Source organism: Lolium perenne, chromosome 7, assembly GCF_019359855.2.
Source record: "Lolium perenne isolate Kyuss_39 chromosome 7, Kyuss_2.0, whole genome shotgun sequence".
NCBI lineage: Eukaryota > Viridiplantae > Streptophyta > Magnoliopsida > Poales > Poaceae > Lolium > Lolium perenne.
In genome coordinates, this window is record NC_067250.2 from 22,988,408 (window position 1) to 23,005,148 (window position 16,741).

General features: G+C 49.2%; 1 protein-coding gene across 1 annotated transcript; it reads right to left on the reverse strand.

Moving 5' to 3' along the window:
• Positions 1 to 951: 951 nt before the first annotated feature.
• LOC127318116 (cysteine-rich receptor-like protein kinase 6) lies at positions 952 to 16,002 on the reverse strand. The gene is made up of 8 exons (XM_071823493.1): positions 15,103 to 16,002; positions 14,737 to 14,865; positions 14,510 to 14,652; positions 14,342 to 14,434; positions 2,109 to 2,226; positions 1,750 to 1,987; positions 1,513 to 1,654; positions 952 to 1,419 (listed from the first exon to the last, which is right to left on the reverse strand). The coding sequence occupies exons 1-8, from the start codon at positions 15,935 to 15,937 to the stop codon at positions 1,105 to 1,107; spliced, it is 2,013 nt and encodes a 670-aa protein (XP_071679594.1). The 5' UTR covers positions 15,938 to 16,002; the 3' UTR covers positions 952 to 1,104.
• Positions 16,003 to 16,741: the final 739 nt, after the last annotated feature.

Here is a 16,741-nt window from a genome sequence, read left to right on the forward strand (position 1 = left end):
CCTGTCATTTGCAATTCTCTATGGAAGCCTCTACACATTCAATATTGAATTCTGCTGTCATTTCCAATTCCTGTGGCAACCAAACAAGTGTATATTTCTGAAATTACAATGTAAATGAAATGAATACATGTATTCATTTTAAAATGCTACAAACGAAATGAAAGCCTGGCTTCCAAACGACCTCTTATTGATTGCCCTTTTTCAGAAATCATAGGGTGATTTATACACATGACTTCTGGTATAACACCGCCCAGGAATATCAAATATGAAATTGGGAACCGGCTTAATGGAATTGATAAAAAAGTTTTAAAAATAAAACCAGAGTTGGAATTTGCGCTTTACTATGGGCTATGTGAAATGCGAAAAACGATTTTATGTTTAATAGAGTGGTGGCTACCCACTGGACCCGTACATGGTCCTGTCTGGCCGGAGGAGCTACAGTAGAACATGGTTAAAATGGCTGCACGGGATTTATTCAGCCAATGCAGCTGGCGGCCTGATAGAAGACTCACATATTGGTGCACCGGCTTTTTTTTGGTTTCTTTTTTTTGATGATTGATGCATGTATCAACCTTGTGCGGCCATATGAACCTTTTTGTTGAGACCTAAGTTCTCATAATGCAATAAAAGGCTTTATGCATCAAGTGATGCAGAAGCAGAAGCTATGCTGTCCTTTTTTTTTGAAAAAGAAGCTACCCACTGTCCATGAAGTTTATGATTGTTTTGACGCATAAATACGACATGTAACAAACATTGTATCCTCTACGGAAGTGAGGCGAGTGAGCGACTAGCTTGTAGTAACTTGAATGTTGAACTAAGTAATGAATATGCTTGTGTGCATCGATAGATGCAACGGCCAGGCTATACTCCCTTTTTTCGGAGAGAAAAAAGCAAGCGCGCGATTCACATACATTCAGAATGTCTTATCATTGGAAACAAAGGGAGCGGTAATTTTGATTCACAAAATTAAAATGATATGTTGCTTTTTCTAAAAGAAAAAAAAAAGAGAAAACCCTAGCATGTGCATAGATTGATTCACATTCATACAAGTACCGGCGACAGTTTTTAGAGGATCGTACGTCCGCACACACCCTCTTTAGTATGTTAATTGGCAAATGAACTTGGTATAATATCTGGGACCGGATGTGCGCTTGACGAGTTTGACAGGCTTGCCGTGGTGCTTGAACTCGCGCCTTCGTTCGTTGCGTAGAACGGCGGCCTGGACGGAGCTTGGAGAGCGAATGTGTTGCTGCCGAGCATCATGACCACCGTGGACATCATCGGCCGGTCCGCTGGGTCGCCCTGAATGCAGAGAAGCCCTACATGGATGCACCTCAGCGCGTCGCTCTCCGTGGAGCTGCTCTTGATGCCGGATGGCATCATCTCCAATACCGTTCCTGCCGTCCATTGCTCCCATATCTGCACGTACGCGCGGTTTGTAGCATCCGTTAGCGAGCCAAATTGCGTTGCGAGTTAGTTAGATATATTTAGAATCAGATAGAAAGCACATACGGTGGTCAAGAGATCCTGAGACTGGTATGAGTCATTGTTCTTCCTACCCGTCAGGATTTCCAGAACCAAGACGCCGAAACTGAACACATCCGATTTCACAGAGTAGTTCCCAGACATGACGTACTCGGGAGCCATGTATCCACTAAAACAGCAAAACGAGGTTATGATTACATTTGTAGTATACACTGCTAGTGGAACTCATCTGACTTAAGCAAACCAGTACTTCATGGTACTTACCATGTGCCGAGGACACGGCTCGTCACTCCCTGGATTTGGTCTCTTCCGAAAATTTTGGCCAGGCCAAAATCCGAGATCTTCGGGTTCATCTTCATGTCTAGTAAGATATTGCTTGCTTTGAGGTCACGATGTACTACTTTGAGGTGAGAATCTTCATGGAGGTATTGCAGGCCACGAGCGATTCCGTTTATGATCATGTACCTCTTTTCCCAGTCAAGTTGCTCGCGTTTCTCCTTGTCTGATACAAGAAAATAGTGCAAGATGAGTGTGATGTTGCATTAATATATAGATTACGGCGAAGCTGCTTTTGCGTCCGTTTTAAAAAAGAAATTCAATGTAAGCTAAGATGGAGTTGGTACCGAAAAGGATCAGGTCAAGGCTTCTGTTTGGTACAAACTCGTAGATGAGCAGCCTCTCCTGTTGCTCCAAGCAGACGCCGACAAGCCTAACTAGGTTCTTGTGCTTCAGCTTTGCAACCAACACTAGTGGAAAACAGGGCTTCCGTGGGAGCCTTTTGTCGCGGGCGCGCCTGCACCCGCGACAAATGGCCTGGCCACGTCGCCCCGAAACCATGTGGAGCGCGCGGAGGCTTTTGTCGCGGCCTTTTGTCGCGGGCCGTATTACGACCCGCGACAAAAGGGGTAGGAGCGACGTGGCCACCCCTTTTGTCGCGGGTCGTAATACGGCCCGCGACAAAATGTCCCCGCCCTATATATAGAAGCAGCCAGCCACCCCCCACCTCATTTTTTCCTTGGTGGTGAAGGTGGAGGTGTATGCTAGCTCATTTTTTCTACATGTGCACAAGAGGTGTTTGATGGAATGCTTGTGAGAGGGATGCCACTTGGTTTATTTGATAAGATTTCTCCTCTTTTTGATCCAAAAGGTTAGCAACTATTTTCTCGACTATATATATATGCATAGTCCGTACAATACTAATTTTAGCAAGGTGATTGCATCTGATACATATATAATTGTACTTATGATGCAGATGAGTCATCCATGGATGTACGGTAACCGATGTGCTCCCGCTTTCAGAGAGGGCGTGAATTCTTTCCTGCTTGTGGCCGAGGCCAACAAGTCGAAGCAAGGTTTTATGTGCTGTCCATGTCTAAAATGTAAGAACGAGAAGGATTACTCTTGCTCAAGAGATATTAAGAGCCACCTGCTTCGGTTTGGGTTCATGTCCAGTTATAATGTTTGGACCAAGCACGGAGAAGAAGGGGTTATGATGGAAGACGGCGATGAGGAAGAAGATAATGATGAGAAGTATTATCGATCTATGTTCTACTGAATGCTTTGATACCGCAATGGACGACAATGAAGAAGAAGGAGGTGAAGAACGAGGCATCGGATGATCCTGTTGATGATGATCTTCGTCGGGCCATTTCTGATGCAAGAAGAGACTGTGACACGGATAAGGAGAGGTTGCGGTTCGACAAGATGTTAGAGGACCACCACAAATTGTTGTACCCAGGTTGTGAAGATGGGCATAGAAAGCTGGGTAGCATATTGGAATTGCTGAAATGGAAGGCAGAGGTCGGTGTGACTGACTCGGGATTTGAGAAATTGATGATAATATTAAAGAAGCTGTTTCCAAGAAATAATGAATTGCCCGTCGGTACATATGAAGCAAAGAAGCTTGTCTGCCCTCTAGGATTAGATGTGCGGAAAGATACATGCATGCATTAATGATCGTATCCTCTACCGCGGTGAGAAGTACGAGAATTTGAATAAATGCCCGATATGTGGTGCATTGCGGTATAAGATCGAGAAAAGATGACCCTGGTGATGTTGAGGGCGAGCCACCCAGAAGAGGGTTCTGCGAAGGTGATGTGGTATGCTCCAATAATACCACGGTTGAAACGTTTGTTCAGAAACAAAGAGCATGCCAAGTTGTTGCGATGGCACATGGAAGAACGTAAGAAAGACGCGATGTTGAGGCACCCCGCTGATGGTCGGCGGTGGAGAAACATCGGGAGAGAGTTCCGGATTTTGCGAGGTGAGGCAAGGAACTTATACTTTGGTCTAAGTACGAGATGGCATGAATCCTTTTGGGGAGCGAGAGCTGCAGTCACGGACCTGGCCCGTGACTCTATGTATCTACAACCTTCCTCCTTGGTTGTGCATGAAGCGGAAGTTCATTATGATGCCAGTGCTTATCCAAGGCCCAAAGCAACCGGGCAACGACATTGATGTGTACCTAAGGCCATTAGTCGATGAACTTTTGGAGTTGTGGGCCAAACCAGGTGTACGTGTGTGGGATGAGCACACGGAGCAAGAATTTGACCTACGAGCATTGCTATTCGTAACCATCAATGATTGGCCTGCTCTCGGTAACATTTCGGACAGACGAACAAAGGATACAATGCATGCACACACTTGTTTAGATGAGACTGAAAGTAAATATTTGGGAAAAAGCGAGAAAAGTTGTGTACCCGTTCAATCGTCGTTTCCTTCCGCGCAAGCATCCCTTAAGGAAAAAAGGCAAGCATTTCGATGGCGAGGGCGGACCGCCGTCCGAAGCCTGTCCCCGTAGTGGTGCTGATATATTTGACATGGTCAAGGATTTAAATGTTATCTTTGGAAAGGGTCCAGGCGATCGACCTGTTCGAAAGACGATGACGGACATGCGCCCATGTGGAAGAAGAAATCTATTTTCCGGGAGCTAGAATATTGGAAAGTCCTGGAAGTCCGCTCCGCAATCGACGTGATGCACCTGACCAAGAATCTTTGTGTGAATATTCTAGGTTTTCTAGGCGTGTATGGAAAGACAAAAGATACAACGAAGCACGGGAGGACCAGGAACTTCATAAAGGACGAAACGGCAATCATCCAGGCAGTTTGTAGGGCACGCCCGTATGCTCTTACCAAACAAGAGAAGGAGATCTTTTTGAAGCCCTATTCGTATCAAGGTTCCGTCTGGTTTCTCGTCGAATATAAAGGGGATAGTAAATATGAAGGAGAAAAAATTCCAGAACCTGAAGTCCCATGACTGTCACGTGCTTATGACACAATTGCTTCCGATTGCATTGAGGGGACTTCTACCAGAAAATGTTCGACTAGCCATTGTGAAGATATGTGCATTCCTGAACGCAATTTCTCAGAAGGTAATGGATCCGAAACTTTGTCGAGTTACGGGAAGATGTGGTCCAATGTCTTGTCGGCTTCGAGTTGTTGTTCCCACCATCTTTCTTCAATATTATGACGCACCTCCTCGTTCACCTAGTTGAAGAGATTAGAATTCTCGGTCCTGTATTTCTACACAATATGTTCCCCTTCGAGAGGTTCATGGGAGTCTTAAAGAAATATGTTCATAACCGAGCTAGGCCGGAAGGAAGTATCTCAAAGGGCTACGGAACCGAGGAGGTCATTGAGTTTTGTGTTGACTTTCTTCACGACCTTAAGCCGATTGGTGTTCCTGAATCTCGGTATGAGGGGAGGCTGAGTTTGGAAAAGGCACACTAGGAAGGAAAGCAACGGTGTGGAGGGACAAGATTTCTTTCAATCAAGCGCACTACACGAGTTCTATACAATTCCAGCTTGGTGGCTCCGTACATCGAGAAACATAAGAATGTTTTACGAGAAATAAACCCGGCCAGCCCGAGTCCTTGATTACACGTCAACACATGAATACCTTCGGCGGTTGGTTGCAAAGACATCTCATTAATGACCCATCTGCGGTGGAGCAGCTGTACTTGTTGGCCAGTTACCATCTTCAAACATATGTACATTCCAAGGGTACGAGATAAATGGGAATACATTTTACACGATCGACCAAGATAAAAAGAGCACCAACCAAAACAGCGGTGTCCGCTTCGATGCAACAGACGAGAATGGGCAGACCACCACATATTATGGATACATAGAGGAGATATGGGAACTTGACTATGGTCCCACTTTTAAGGTCCCTTTGTTTCGGTGCAAATGGGTGAAGCTCAGCGCTATACATATTGACGATAAGTACGGTATGATAACAGTGGATCCCAACAATCTTGCGTACCTGGACGAGCCTTTTGTCCTAGCCAGCGAGGTGGCTCAAGTTTTCTACGTGAAGGACATGTCTAGCAAATCAAGAAAAAGAAATCAACAAAAGAATACATCAATCGAGGAGCCAAAGCGCCACATAGTTCTTTCTGGGAAAAGAAACATCGTGGGAGTGGATGACAAGACAGACATGTCGAGAAGATTATAATAAGTTTAAAGAAATTCCGCCCTTCACGGTGAAAATTGACCCAAGCATCTTGCTAAATGATGAAGATTCTCCATGGCTACGGCGTAGAAGATCACAACACTAGATGGCGATGTAATAATGTATTCTTCATATATAGTTCCCAAGACAATCTCTACATTTATGTAATAATGAAGATTAAACGGTGCTTGGCTTGTTGATCTGCTTGGCAAGGCGTATCGATGCTCCTTTTATAGGCACGGCACCGCTTCTACTTTGTCTTATTCCTTCGACAAAGCCGTCGTGCGCTACATGCTTTATCTCATCGAGCAAGTGCGTCCACCCACGCGTCCTTATCCTGCCGACACCTTTAGTCGCGGTTGCAGCCACCAACCGTGACAAAAGGTTACCGACACATCCTTATCCTGCCGACAGCTTTAGTCGCGGTTGCAGCCACCAACCGTGACAAAAGGTTACCGACACATCCTTATTATCCTGCCGACATCTTTAGTCGCGGTTGCAGCCACCAACCGTGACAAAAGGCCCTCCTAGATAAGCCTCCCCCGAGTCTTTTGTCGCGGTTTGAGCCTCCACCGGGATGAAAGTTTCGCGCGCCACTTCGTTCCCGCCTATTTTCTTCCCGCATTCCCGCCATTTTTCCACTATATATATGTAGGCTTGGACTCTCATATCCGCAAACCTCATCACTCTCTCCCATGGCTTCCATCGTATGTCTAACACCCCGGGAGGCGGAGGCGCTTTGCGCCTCGAACTACCCCTGCCCGCCCGGCTACCGCGTCCCGACCGGCTGGTTGCTGAGCGTCGGAGGCGTACCGGTCCCTCCTATCCCTGTAGGTGTGCCACGCGAGATGGCCATCACGAACCACTACTATTTCGAGCTCACGCACGAGCAGCGGAGGAATCCCCGGTGGCATCCCGACTACAGCCCGACTTGGGACAGCTTCTTCATCAATCGGCGTGAGAGGGCGGTTGCCAGTACGAGGAGGACGGCCCGCCTCCTTCGAACTTCAACGAGGCCGGCCGTCGGATGTGGTGGCGCGGCCGGACTCTCCAGAGCGTCCTGGCCTATCGTGGCCCCCGCTGCGCTACCCTCAATCCCAGCCCACGCGTGGTCATCCGCCGAGGTTCGACAACCGCGACCCCGATGCTAGCGACGATGACGTCGGCGACTTTGATGACTACAGTGGCGACGTGTATAGGACTAGGCACGACTATGATTGAATGGCTCCAACATTCGAATGCGGCCATGTATCTTATTTTTCAGTTGAGCTCTGTACTTTAATTTCAGTTCAGTCGTAATAAATTTCGTGTCAACCACTTTATTGAACAAAAACAACCGACAACGACTTTATAAACTAAATTTAAACTAATAGAACCGACAACGACTTTATTGAAATTACAATAAAATAGATAAATTACTAGTCTAGTCTCTACTCGTCGTCGGAGGTTGTCTCCGTCCAAAGGTCATCCCACCGAGGGTCGTTTCGGTCCAAGTTGTATTCGAGTTCTCGAGCTCGAAGGCGGCGACGGCCCGACGGTGGCGCCCGTTGGACCTGCGTTGTGCCCTAAGGTTAGCAAAGAACGCGTCGGGGGACCGCGCCCTCCACTGGCGCATCAACTGCTCGTCGCGCTCGGCGATGGCGATCCGGCGCTGCACCTGGCGATGCCGGTGACGGTCCTCGTCGGTGACGAGGCACGGCGGTGGCGCGAGGAACTCCGCCTCCTCTAGCGATTCAACATCCGGGAAGTTCATGTCGTGCCCTGGCCGCCGAAAGCGCCACGCCGCCGCGTCGTAAGCGCGCGCCGCCTCTTCCGGCGTGTTGTACGTGCCGAGGGTGAGGCGGAAGCCACCGGCGCGTATCTCGGCGGTGAACCTACCGCTCGGATGCACTCGAACGCCACGGAAACCGGACGCCCCTCGACGACATGGAGGCATCCCGGAGATGAATGAGCGGAGGCGGTGGCGACGTGTGGTTGCGCCCGCACTCGTCGCTCTATATAGCGCACGCGGGGCATGGCACGTGTCAGCGGTGGCTACACGTCGCACGCCGGCGTCGGCGGGGTGAGGCACGTGTCAGCGGTGGCTACACGTCGCACGCCGGCGTCGGCGGGGCGAGGCACGTGTCAGCGGTGGCTAAACGTCGCACGCCGGCGTCGGCGGGGTGAGCCACGTGTCAGCGGTGGCTAAACGTCGCACGCCGGCGTCGGCGGGGTGAGCCACGTGTCAGCGGTGGCTACACGTCGCACGCCGGCGTCGGCGGGTGAGCCACGTGTCAGCGGTGGCTACACGTCGCACGCCGGCGTCGGCGGGGTGAGCCACGTGTCGGCGGTGGCTACACGTCGCACGCCGGCGTCGGCGGGCGAGGCACGTGTCAGCATTTATATATGCGAGATGCAAATAGTTCTATGGATGTCATATTCATGTTCATTGGATTTTTCTGATCAATTTTCATATATAACACTTTTCTTTTTGAGTTACCATTTAAAAGTTATTGAAATAATAGTTTTTATTTAAAAAAAACAGAAAAACAAAAAACAGAAAAACAAAAAACAGAAAAACAAAAACGGTCCAGGCCTGATCCGCGTCCAACGGCTCCAGGCCGTTGGATTCAAACGGCCGGAGCCGTTGGATGCGCTTCACGCGGATCGGCCGCCTCCCCCCTCCCACCCCCTTTTGTCGCGGGTCGAGCCACGGCCCGCGATAAAAGACCCCCCCTTTTGTCGCGGGTGGGGGCTTGACCCGCGACAAAGGGGGGTCTTTGTCGCGGGTCAAGCCCCCACCCGCGACAAAAGGCCCTAGGTATAAATACCTACCGCCGCGGGCGGAGCCCCCACCCGCGACACCGGAGGCCATTTTCCTTAGCGTAAATCGCGCCGTCAGCTGCCGAAATCCACCGCCGCCGCCGCCGGCCATCTTCCTCGCCTCCGGCCGCCGCCCTGCCACTTCTGAGCCGCCTCTTCGCCGCCCCGCCCTCTGCGCCACCTCCGCCCACTGCGCCGCCTCTGCCGCGCCACCTCGACGAGATCTCCCGCGCGCGCCACCTCTGCCGCCGCCGCCTCCTCCGGCCGCCGCCTCCTCTAGCTGGGACACCCCCGGCCGCCGCCGCCCTCTGCGCCACCCTCGAGGTAGCCGCCACCCTCCGCCGCCCCGCGCGGCCGCTGCCGGCCGGGCGCCCATGCCCGACCTCTTTTTTCATTAAGTTTTTAGTATTTAGTTTTAATTAGTATTAGTTAGTTAGTATTAGTTTAGTTTAGTTAGTATTAGTATTTAGTTTTAGTTAGATTAAATTAGTATTAGTTAGTTAGTATTAGTATTTAGTTTTAATTAGTATTAGTTTAGTTAGTATTAGTATTTAGTTTTAATTAGTATTAGTTAGTTAGTATTAGTATTAGTATTTAGTTTTAATTAGTATTAGTTAGTTAGTATTAGTATTAGTATTTAGATTAAATTTAGTATTAGTTAGTTAGTTTAAATTTTTGTAGATAGTTAATTCAAATTTCGTAGTTACTTAGTTTAAATTTTGTATTAATTCAAATCTTGTAGTTAGTTAGATTAAATTTTGTATTAATTTAAATTTTATATTAGTTAGCTTGTAAACAACCGACGCAAACACTCTCGCCAACACCGCTCTCCCTCTCGCGAACAACACTCGCCGACACCCCTCTCCATCTCGCGAACACTAGCCGACACCCCTCTCCCTCTCGCGAAAACCATCGACGCCGCAACTCCCCTCTTCTCTCCCTTCTCGCGAACAACACTCGCCGACACCCCTCTCCATCTCGCGAACACTAGCCGACACCCCTCTCCCTCTCGCGAAAACCATCGACGCCGCAACTCCCCTCTTCTCTCCCTTCTCGCGAACAACCGACGCCGACACCCTCTCTCTCTCTCTCTCTCTCTCGCAAACACGCGTCGCCGACACCCTCTCCCTCTCGCAAACACGCGTCGCCGACACCCTCTCCCTCTCGCAAACACGCGTCGCCGACACCCTCTCCATCTCGCAAACACGCGTCGCCGACACCCTCTCCCTCTCGCAAACACGCGTCGCCGACACCCTCTCCCTCTCGCAAACACGTGTCGCCGATTAGGGTTAGGGTTTGGTTTGTGTTTGATTAGGGTTAGGGTTTGGTTTGTGTTTGAACATTTACTTATCGATTTAATTCTTTTGCGTAAACAATGGATCAATTCGAACGGGACTTGGAACAGAAGACATATTCGCGGACATAATCCGCGATGGTACAGAAGCCGACCGAGCCGGCTCCGGTCATGGAGAACCCGACGGCTCCGGTCATGGAGAAGCCGACGGCTCCGGTGACGGAGAAGCCGACGGCTCCGGTGACGGAGAAGCCGACGACGGCTCCGGTGACGAGGTATTAATGGAATTCTATATGTACATATGTATTGAGGCATTAGTATAGAGGCATTAATGCAATTCTATATGTATTCTCTTAGGCCTCCGAAGATAAGATAGAGAAACGAGGCCCGGCAAAGAAGTTGACCAAGAAAGACCACTTCACAATTGAAGCTATATCACCGGAAGGCCAACCGGTGGTACCCGAGAATGTCGGAGTGAAGTTCAAAAATCAGTGCGGAGTTGTGGTTAGAGATCGTGTCCCGATCACCGTCGGAGAATGGAACAAGACGAAGAATGTGTCCGAAAATCAGGTTGCCGATAGGTACAAGGACACACTTTTCGTAGACCTGATGGCACATTTCACTTTGCCAGATTTGGGATCGGAGTCTCGAGAATGCTAAGCAGCAAGAGCTAGTGAAGAAATGGGCTCTTAAGAAGATGGGGGAACTTTTCCGGGCGTATAAGAACCGGTTATGGAAAAATTATAAGAAAGACAAGAAGCCTCCATTATTCGAGAACTACCTAGCGAAGCAGGAGCATAATCGGGAAGAATTTGTGAGGTACAAAGAATCGAGAGGAGGCTGTGAACACAATCGTGAAAAACAAGAAGAATGCAAGCGAGAAGAAATATCACCATCATACGGGGCGAGGGGGCTACGGAAGAGCCATGCCTAAGTGGGATGCACAAGAGGCTGAGATGGAGCTGAACGGGATCACTCCAACCCACGCGAGAAGGATGGGACATAAGGGCTCGAAATTGGTTCCTCGCGCATGGCTGTGAGTATGACATGAAGACAGGGAACATTGTTGAAAGTGACACCAGGGTTAGGGTACCCAGGCAAAAATGGATTGAAGTGACGACAGATATAAAGGCGGGAAAACTAAAGTTTGCTCCCGATAGAGAGAAAGACTTGCCGACGCTTGTCCTCGGTAATCCCGAGAAGGGAGGACGAACAAGAGGCTTCGGCCCTAGTGTTCCGTGGTCGCTTGGGTTTCCGGCCGACGCGGAGACTTATAGAAGCCGAGCGAGAGCTAAACAACGCCAGCTGGAGGTGCAGAATGACCGGATGGCCGAGTTCCAACACCGACTTGACCAGCAGCGGGAGCTTCAGCAGCAGCAGCGGGAGATAAATGAACTAAAAGGACAGCGCCGCCGGATAATACCGCTGAAATATCTCAGCGACGAGACAGCAGCGTGGCCGACTCGGAGGCCCCTCCTACACGGATGATGATAGATGCCGGTCCCGGCGACCCCTTGGATGGAATCAAGGAGACAACACCTTGTGATCTCCATGAGGTGTTCGGGAAGGTTTCGTTAAGGTGGCGGCCGGCTATGTCTTACCGGCATTTGGACCTGAAGGTGAGCCGGCAACATGGCATGGCAATCCGATTCCAGCTGGCTATGCTCGTGTCGGGGTGGATTCGGTTGTCCCGCAGCTGGGAGACATTGGAGCTCCATATCCCTGGAGGTGATGGGGGGCTTACACTCAGAGAGGTGTGGGAGAAATCATTCTCTGGGAAAAGAAGAACATCGAGGCTGCCGAGCTGGGTAGCACCTAGTACCGATCGTCCCAAAGAGGTCACCATCACCTCCTCCAGGTGATCGCATGCCACCATCACCTCCTCCTACCGATCACATGTCGCCACCATCACCCCGTGGGTACGACGTCGACCACGACATCGGTACTCCATCTCCATCTCCAGCGCCGCCGCCTCCGCCCACTAAGACTCGGAATGCACCCAGCCGGAAGCGTTTCAAGAGTCCTGTCCCCAAGAGGTCGCCCCTCCCAAAAGTACCAAAGGTTACTCCCCCCCGTACTTGGGATCGTACGGTCGAGGAAAATTCGGCCGCTGTTGCGAAACACAACTATGATCATTTCCATAAGCCAAAACCTCCAGCGCGAGCCATACACGAGAGAAGCAAATAGAATATGCTACTAGTTTTCTGAACACACCATCGCAGTATGAGTTACACGAGAAGAAGGATGACTATACACGCACTCTTGCGAAGGTAATTGACCAAAAAAAGGATGAAAAGGCCAAGGAGAAGGACATTGCTGGCACGAGCAAATCATCGCCTAGAAGTGCAGATGAGAAAAGGTCAAGTTCAACAAGTGCACCCCTCAAGGCCAAGCAAACGACAAAAGGCAAAAAGAGAAAGGAAGTTCCCCTCCTCGGTGCTCAGCCCAAACAATCGATCCCGGCACTCAAAGTGTTTAATGTTCCCAAGGTGTACGAGGAACATGGTGGTGATGTCAATATGGAAGAAGCTGCAACTCTAGCGGCTCAATGTGGAGTTACCGTGGAGGAATTGTTTGGTGCCGCAGATGCTGCACTACCCACTGCTGATATAGCTCCTAAATTTGTCTACGGGGCCGACTTGGTCAGCGAGAGAGCAGCTGCATAAACTGCCAACACATATGCGGAATTTGCATCGGTGGTACCTTGATGCATGCAAGGAGAAAAAAATGTACATCGTGGCGAGTATACCATGGGAATATTACTACCGAAACGAGGAGATCCATATTGAGATGAATGAACTCTGGCAGTTATTCAATCTAGAAGCCCTCGACAAATCTCTCATGAGTTGCTATTGCTTGTAAGTTGTTAACTACATATAAGTTCATTTTCATTCAGTTCATGTTCGTTTTCATTGCATATATATACTCATTATATCTTATGGGTTCTCTTTTGCAGATCGAAGATCGGTGAGTGCAAAAGTAATAATATTATCAATGTTGGGTTTGTTGACCCAGATAAAATACATGTTGAAACGGTGAAGCATAAACGCGAAGAAACGGGGGAAACCTACTAAGGTTTTTGGGGCAGCAATATTTACTGTGATTCAATATTGTTTCCTTACAACTACGAGTGAGAGTCTTAATGATCTTTTATGCACATTCAATTTTTCTTACTCGATGTTAAGTGTAATTCCTGACGTATATGCATAACATGTGCAGCTTCCACTGGATTCTACTAGACATTCAACCTGATAAGGGAATAGTTGAAGTAAGAGACCCACTGAGTAGAGGCCTGGACGGGTTCCAGGACTTGCGGAAGTTGCTCCAAGTGTAATTTCCTTCATCGCCGCGCTTTATCTTTCGTGAGATATCAATTAATTATCCACTCATTCAATCATTCTTTTGCCTGGCAGGGCTTGGCAAGCTTTGAAGAATGTTCATAAGGACATTACCTTTACAAAGAAGCTAACATTTACTCCTGTAGCGTGCCCCCAGCAGCCACAAGGGACGAATCTATGTGGATACTACGTTTGCGAGTCCATTCGCATGTTAACCACTGAGAAGCAGAACAGAAATAAATTCGACGTAAGCAATAACATTCACAACTTTATTTATTATCATCAATATTTCGTTATCAAGACTGATATAGTCATACTCATCTCATTTTCGTATATAGGTCGACTTCATGCGGGACAGACTCCAACCAAAGGAACACGCACTAGGAATCGCGGAGGAAGTGGCGGGACTTTTGGTTAGAGAAGTAATAAACAACAAAGGCTTGTTTAGTCCAGATAGTTGTTCTACCTCCAAATAGACGGTCGTTAGTACCGTTTGTCGATCGTGAGCTCCATGCATATATGTAGGGAACCTACGAATATGTGTAAGGGGAATCGACTTCTGCTTCCAATATTTGTTTGATCGATCTATATATATATATATAATGAATGAATGTGTACAACTTCTAGTAGCGTACAAATATATGCAACTTTCATTTTCGAACGAAAAAAATGAAATAACAGGCGGTCGGTGGCGGGGGGGGAGGGGTGCTGCACCCCTCAAACCCTAAAGCAGAAGCGTTGTGCGCGCGCCACGTAGAAGGCCTTTTGTCGCGGGTGGTAATACCGCCCGCGACAAAAGGGCCTGTGCCCTGCGCGCCCCGCGGCTGCCACGTGGTGGACCTTATGTCGCGGGTCGTAAGTGACCCGGGATAAAAGGCCACCCTTTTATCGCGCCTTGCTTGTCGCGGCTGGCCGCCCGCGACAAAAGGCCCTAACCACCCGGATCAAAAGGCCTGTTTTCCACTAGTGCAAGGCTAGTTCGTTCTTCAGCTCCTCTACCCCTTGGATTGAGCTCTTGGACAATCTCTTCACTGCTATTTCATAGCCGTCTGGGAGAGTACCCTGATCAAATTAAGCCAAACCTAATATCAGCTGGTAGCAGAATTTCAGTCATGTTTGCCTTTCAAGAGAAGTTACCTTGTACACCACGCCAAATCCACCTTCACCAAGTTTGTTGCTCTCTGCAAAATCCTCTGTTGCAGCTCGCAAAGTTGAAATGTCAATTACTATTGACTCTATGCTTTGCATGCCCTCGTCTACCTCAGCTGAATCCTTCGAATCTGATTGAGTATGAAAATCATGTAAGACACTACTGCATAAATGTTAGGCCCAGCCGGGTAAGTATATGCTGAAGACAGAAGTACCTGCTTGTTTTTTCTTTGTTAGTGCCTGGTGCCTTCTCCAGAAAAAGAGCCAAACAATAAGGTTTGTGGCAGCCATTATAGGTAGCAGAATTATAAGAACCTTGCCAGGAACACTGTACTTCCTTTTTCCTGTGAATTGAACAACTGATGTCAGATCAGTTTATCCATGAGCTGAAATACCGGAATAGAGGAGAAGCATAAAATAGAGGAGAAACAACGAGCAGAGGAAGGCGAGTAGAGCATAGGACATATAGAGCAGGGGAAGCGGAGCGGAGCGCTATATTATCAGAGGAGATGCGAGAATGAGAGCTGCACAGATGCGCGCTTTTCCCAAAAGATCGAATGTTGTACTACAAGTTAACTCACGCTGTTCTGTCGCCGCTGCCGGAATAACCGGCGCCGGCGCTGGTGCTCCAGAGCTTGCTGCCAGCTGCAGCATCACGGGGCCATCAATGAAGGGCTGGGTCTCGTACCGGACGCTGCATCGGGGACCAAGAGCCCTTGCTCCGATCGCGACTAGAGTCGTCAACTGCGCCATCATCCGGGAGAGGCAATCACGGCACCGCGCCGGCGTCAGATCCGGCGTGCACTGCGCCCAGCTATACACTTTGGAGAACTCCCCCCGGTCGACGGAAGCCTCCCCGGAGGCGTACCGGCGCGTGGAGTTGTACCCGGCGTAGTCCGCGGTGGCGTTCAGGAGCGTGGCCACGACGAGCTCGTACTGGCCTGGCGACGACGTGGCTTTCGCATTGTTGGAAGGGAAGGAACCGAGGTCCGCGTCCACGGTTCCGGGGTCGTCCTCGTCGGCGGAGAGGAACTGGACGTTTGAGTAGCGAAGCATGCAGGGATCGTAGTAGATGATCGCGTCCTTCTGGTTGACGCACGAGCTCTCTAGGTGGGCGAAGGCTGTGGTGAGGCAGCTGAAGCAGAAGGAGGCGTTGGCGTCGCCGCGGCAGAGCGCGAGAGCCGAGACCCTCTCCGGCACGGCGCCGACCTCGGCTGTGGCGTAGAGGTCCGGCGAAGTCGAGGCGTTCTTCGGGAGGGTGGCAGCGATGAGGTTGAGGTTTGCCTGGTACGTGCTATTGTCCTGGAATGTTACGCCGGTTTCTACACCGCACCAATACCATGGGTATCCTGCAGCACGGGGCGCAAGCAGTGCAAGGGCAGCGAGAACTACTGACAGGACGGGAGGGTGAGCCATTGCGCATGGTGGAACCTAGCAACCGTAAGAGGAGCTTTTGAAGACGGGTTGCCGTCCCCGACCATGCTAATTAGCATCTGAAGACTACTGCAAATAGGATGGACACTGCTGGGCGTCAGGGCCGGTCCTGAAATTTTGGGGGCCCGGGACGAAACTAGAATTCGGGCCCCTAATACAAATATTTATACTTTCTTTGTTTGAAAACAATTTACTTTGATTTATGTAAATTTACATATATCTGAACGGGTTTTAGTGCGTAAATACATTTAAATCTAGAAAAATTGGAGTTACTTATTTATGGATGGAGTAAGTAATAAATATATAAATATAAAAAATGTTATGACACTTAAAGCCAATCCAATTTTTTGATATAAAAAATTTATACTTGTTTCATTTTTTTTATTTAAACATACTTAGATGCAAACTTAGTGATGATGTTGTAGGGATTCGTTGCATAGAAAACAAAAAATTTCCTACCGCGAGAACGCAATCCAAGCCAAGATGTTATCTAGAAGATGGGAGCAACGAGGAGATGATCGAGACTCACCCTTGAAGATTTCCAAAGCCTACAAGATGAGGCTCTTGTTGCTGCGGTAGATGATCACTTGCCGCTTTCAAAAGCGCGTAGAAGATCTTGACGGTGCCACAATCGGGTAGCACCTCCGTACTCGGTCACACGTTCGGTGTTGATGAAGACGACGTCCTTCTCCCCGTTCCAGCGGGCAGCGGAAGTAGTAGCTCCTCCTTGAATCCGGCAGCACAACGGCGTGGTGGCGGTGGCGATGGAGATCTCTGGCAGAGCTT

Bases quoted from the DNA above. Each gene is read 5' to 3' on its own strand.
- LOC127318116 (XM_071823493.1), bottom strand. From the start codon at position 15,937: ATGGCTCACCCTCCCGTCCTGTCAGTAGTTCTCGCTGCCCTTGCACTG. The intron at 14,435-14,509 runs GTAACTTCTCTT...TAATTTGATCAG, and splicing joins GATTTGGCGTGGTGTACAAG to GGTACTCTCCCAGACGGCTA. The intron at 1,988-2,108 runs GTACCAACTCCA...TTCTTGTATCAG, and splicing joins CCTTGACCTGATCCTTTTCG to ACAAGGAGAAACGCGAGCAA.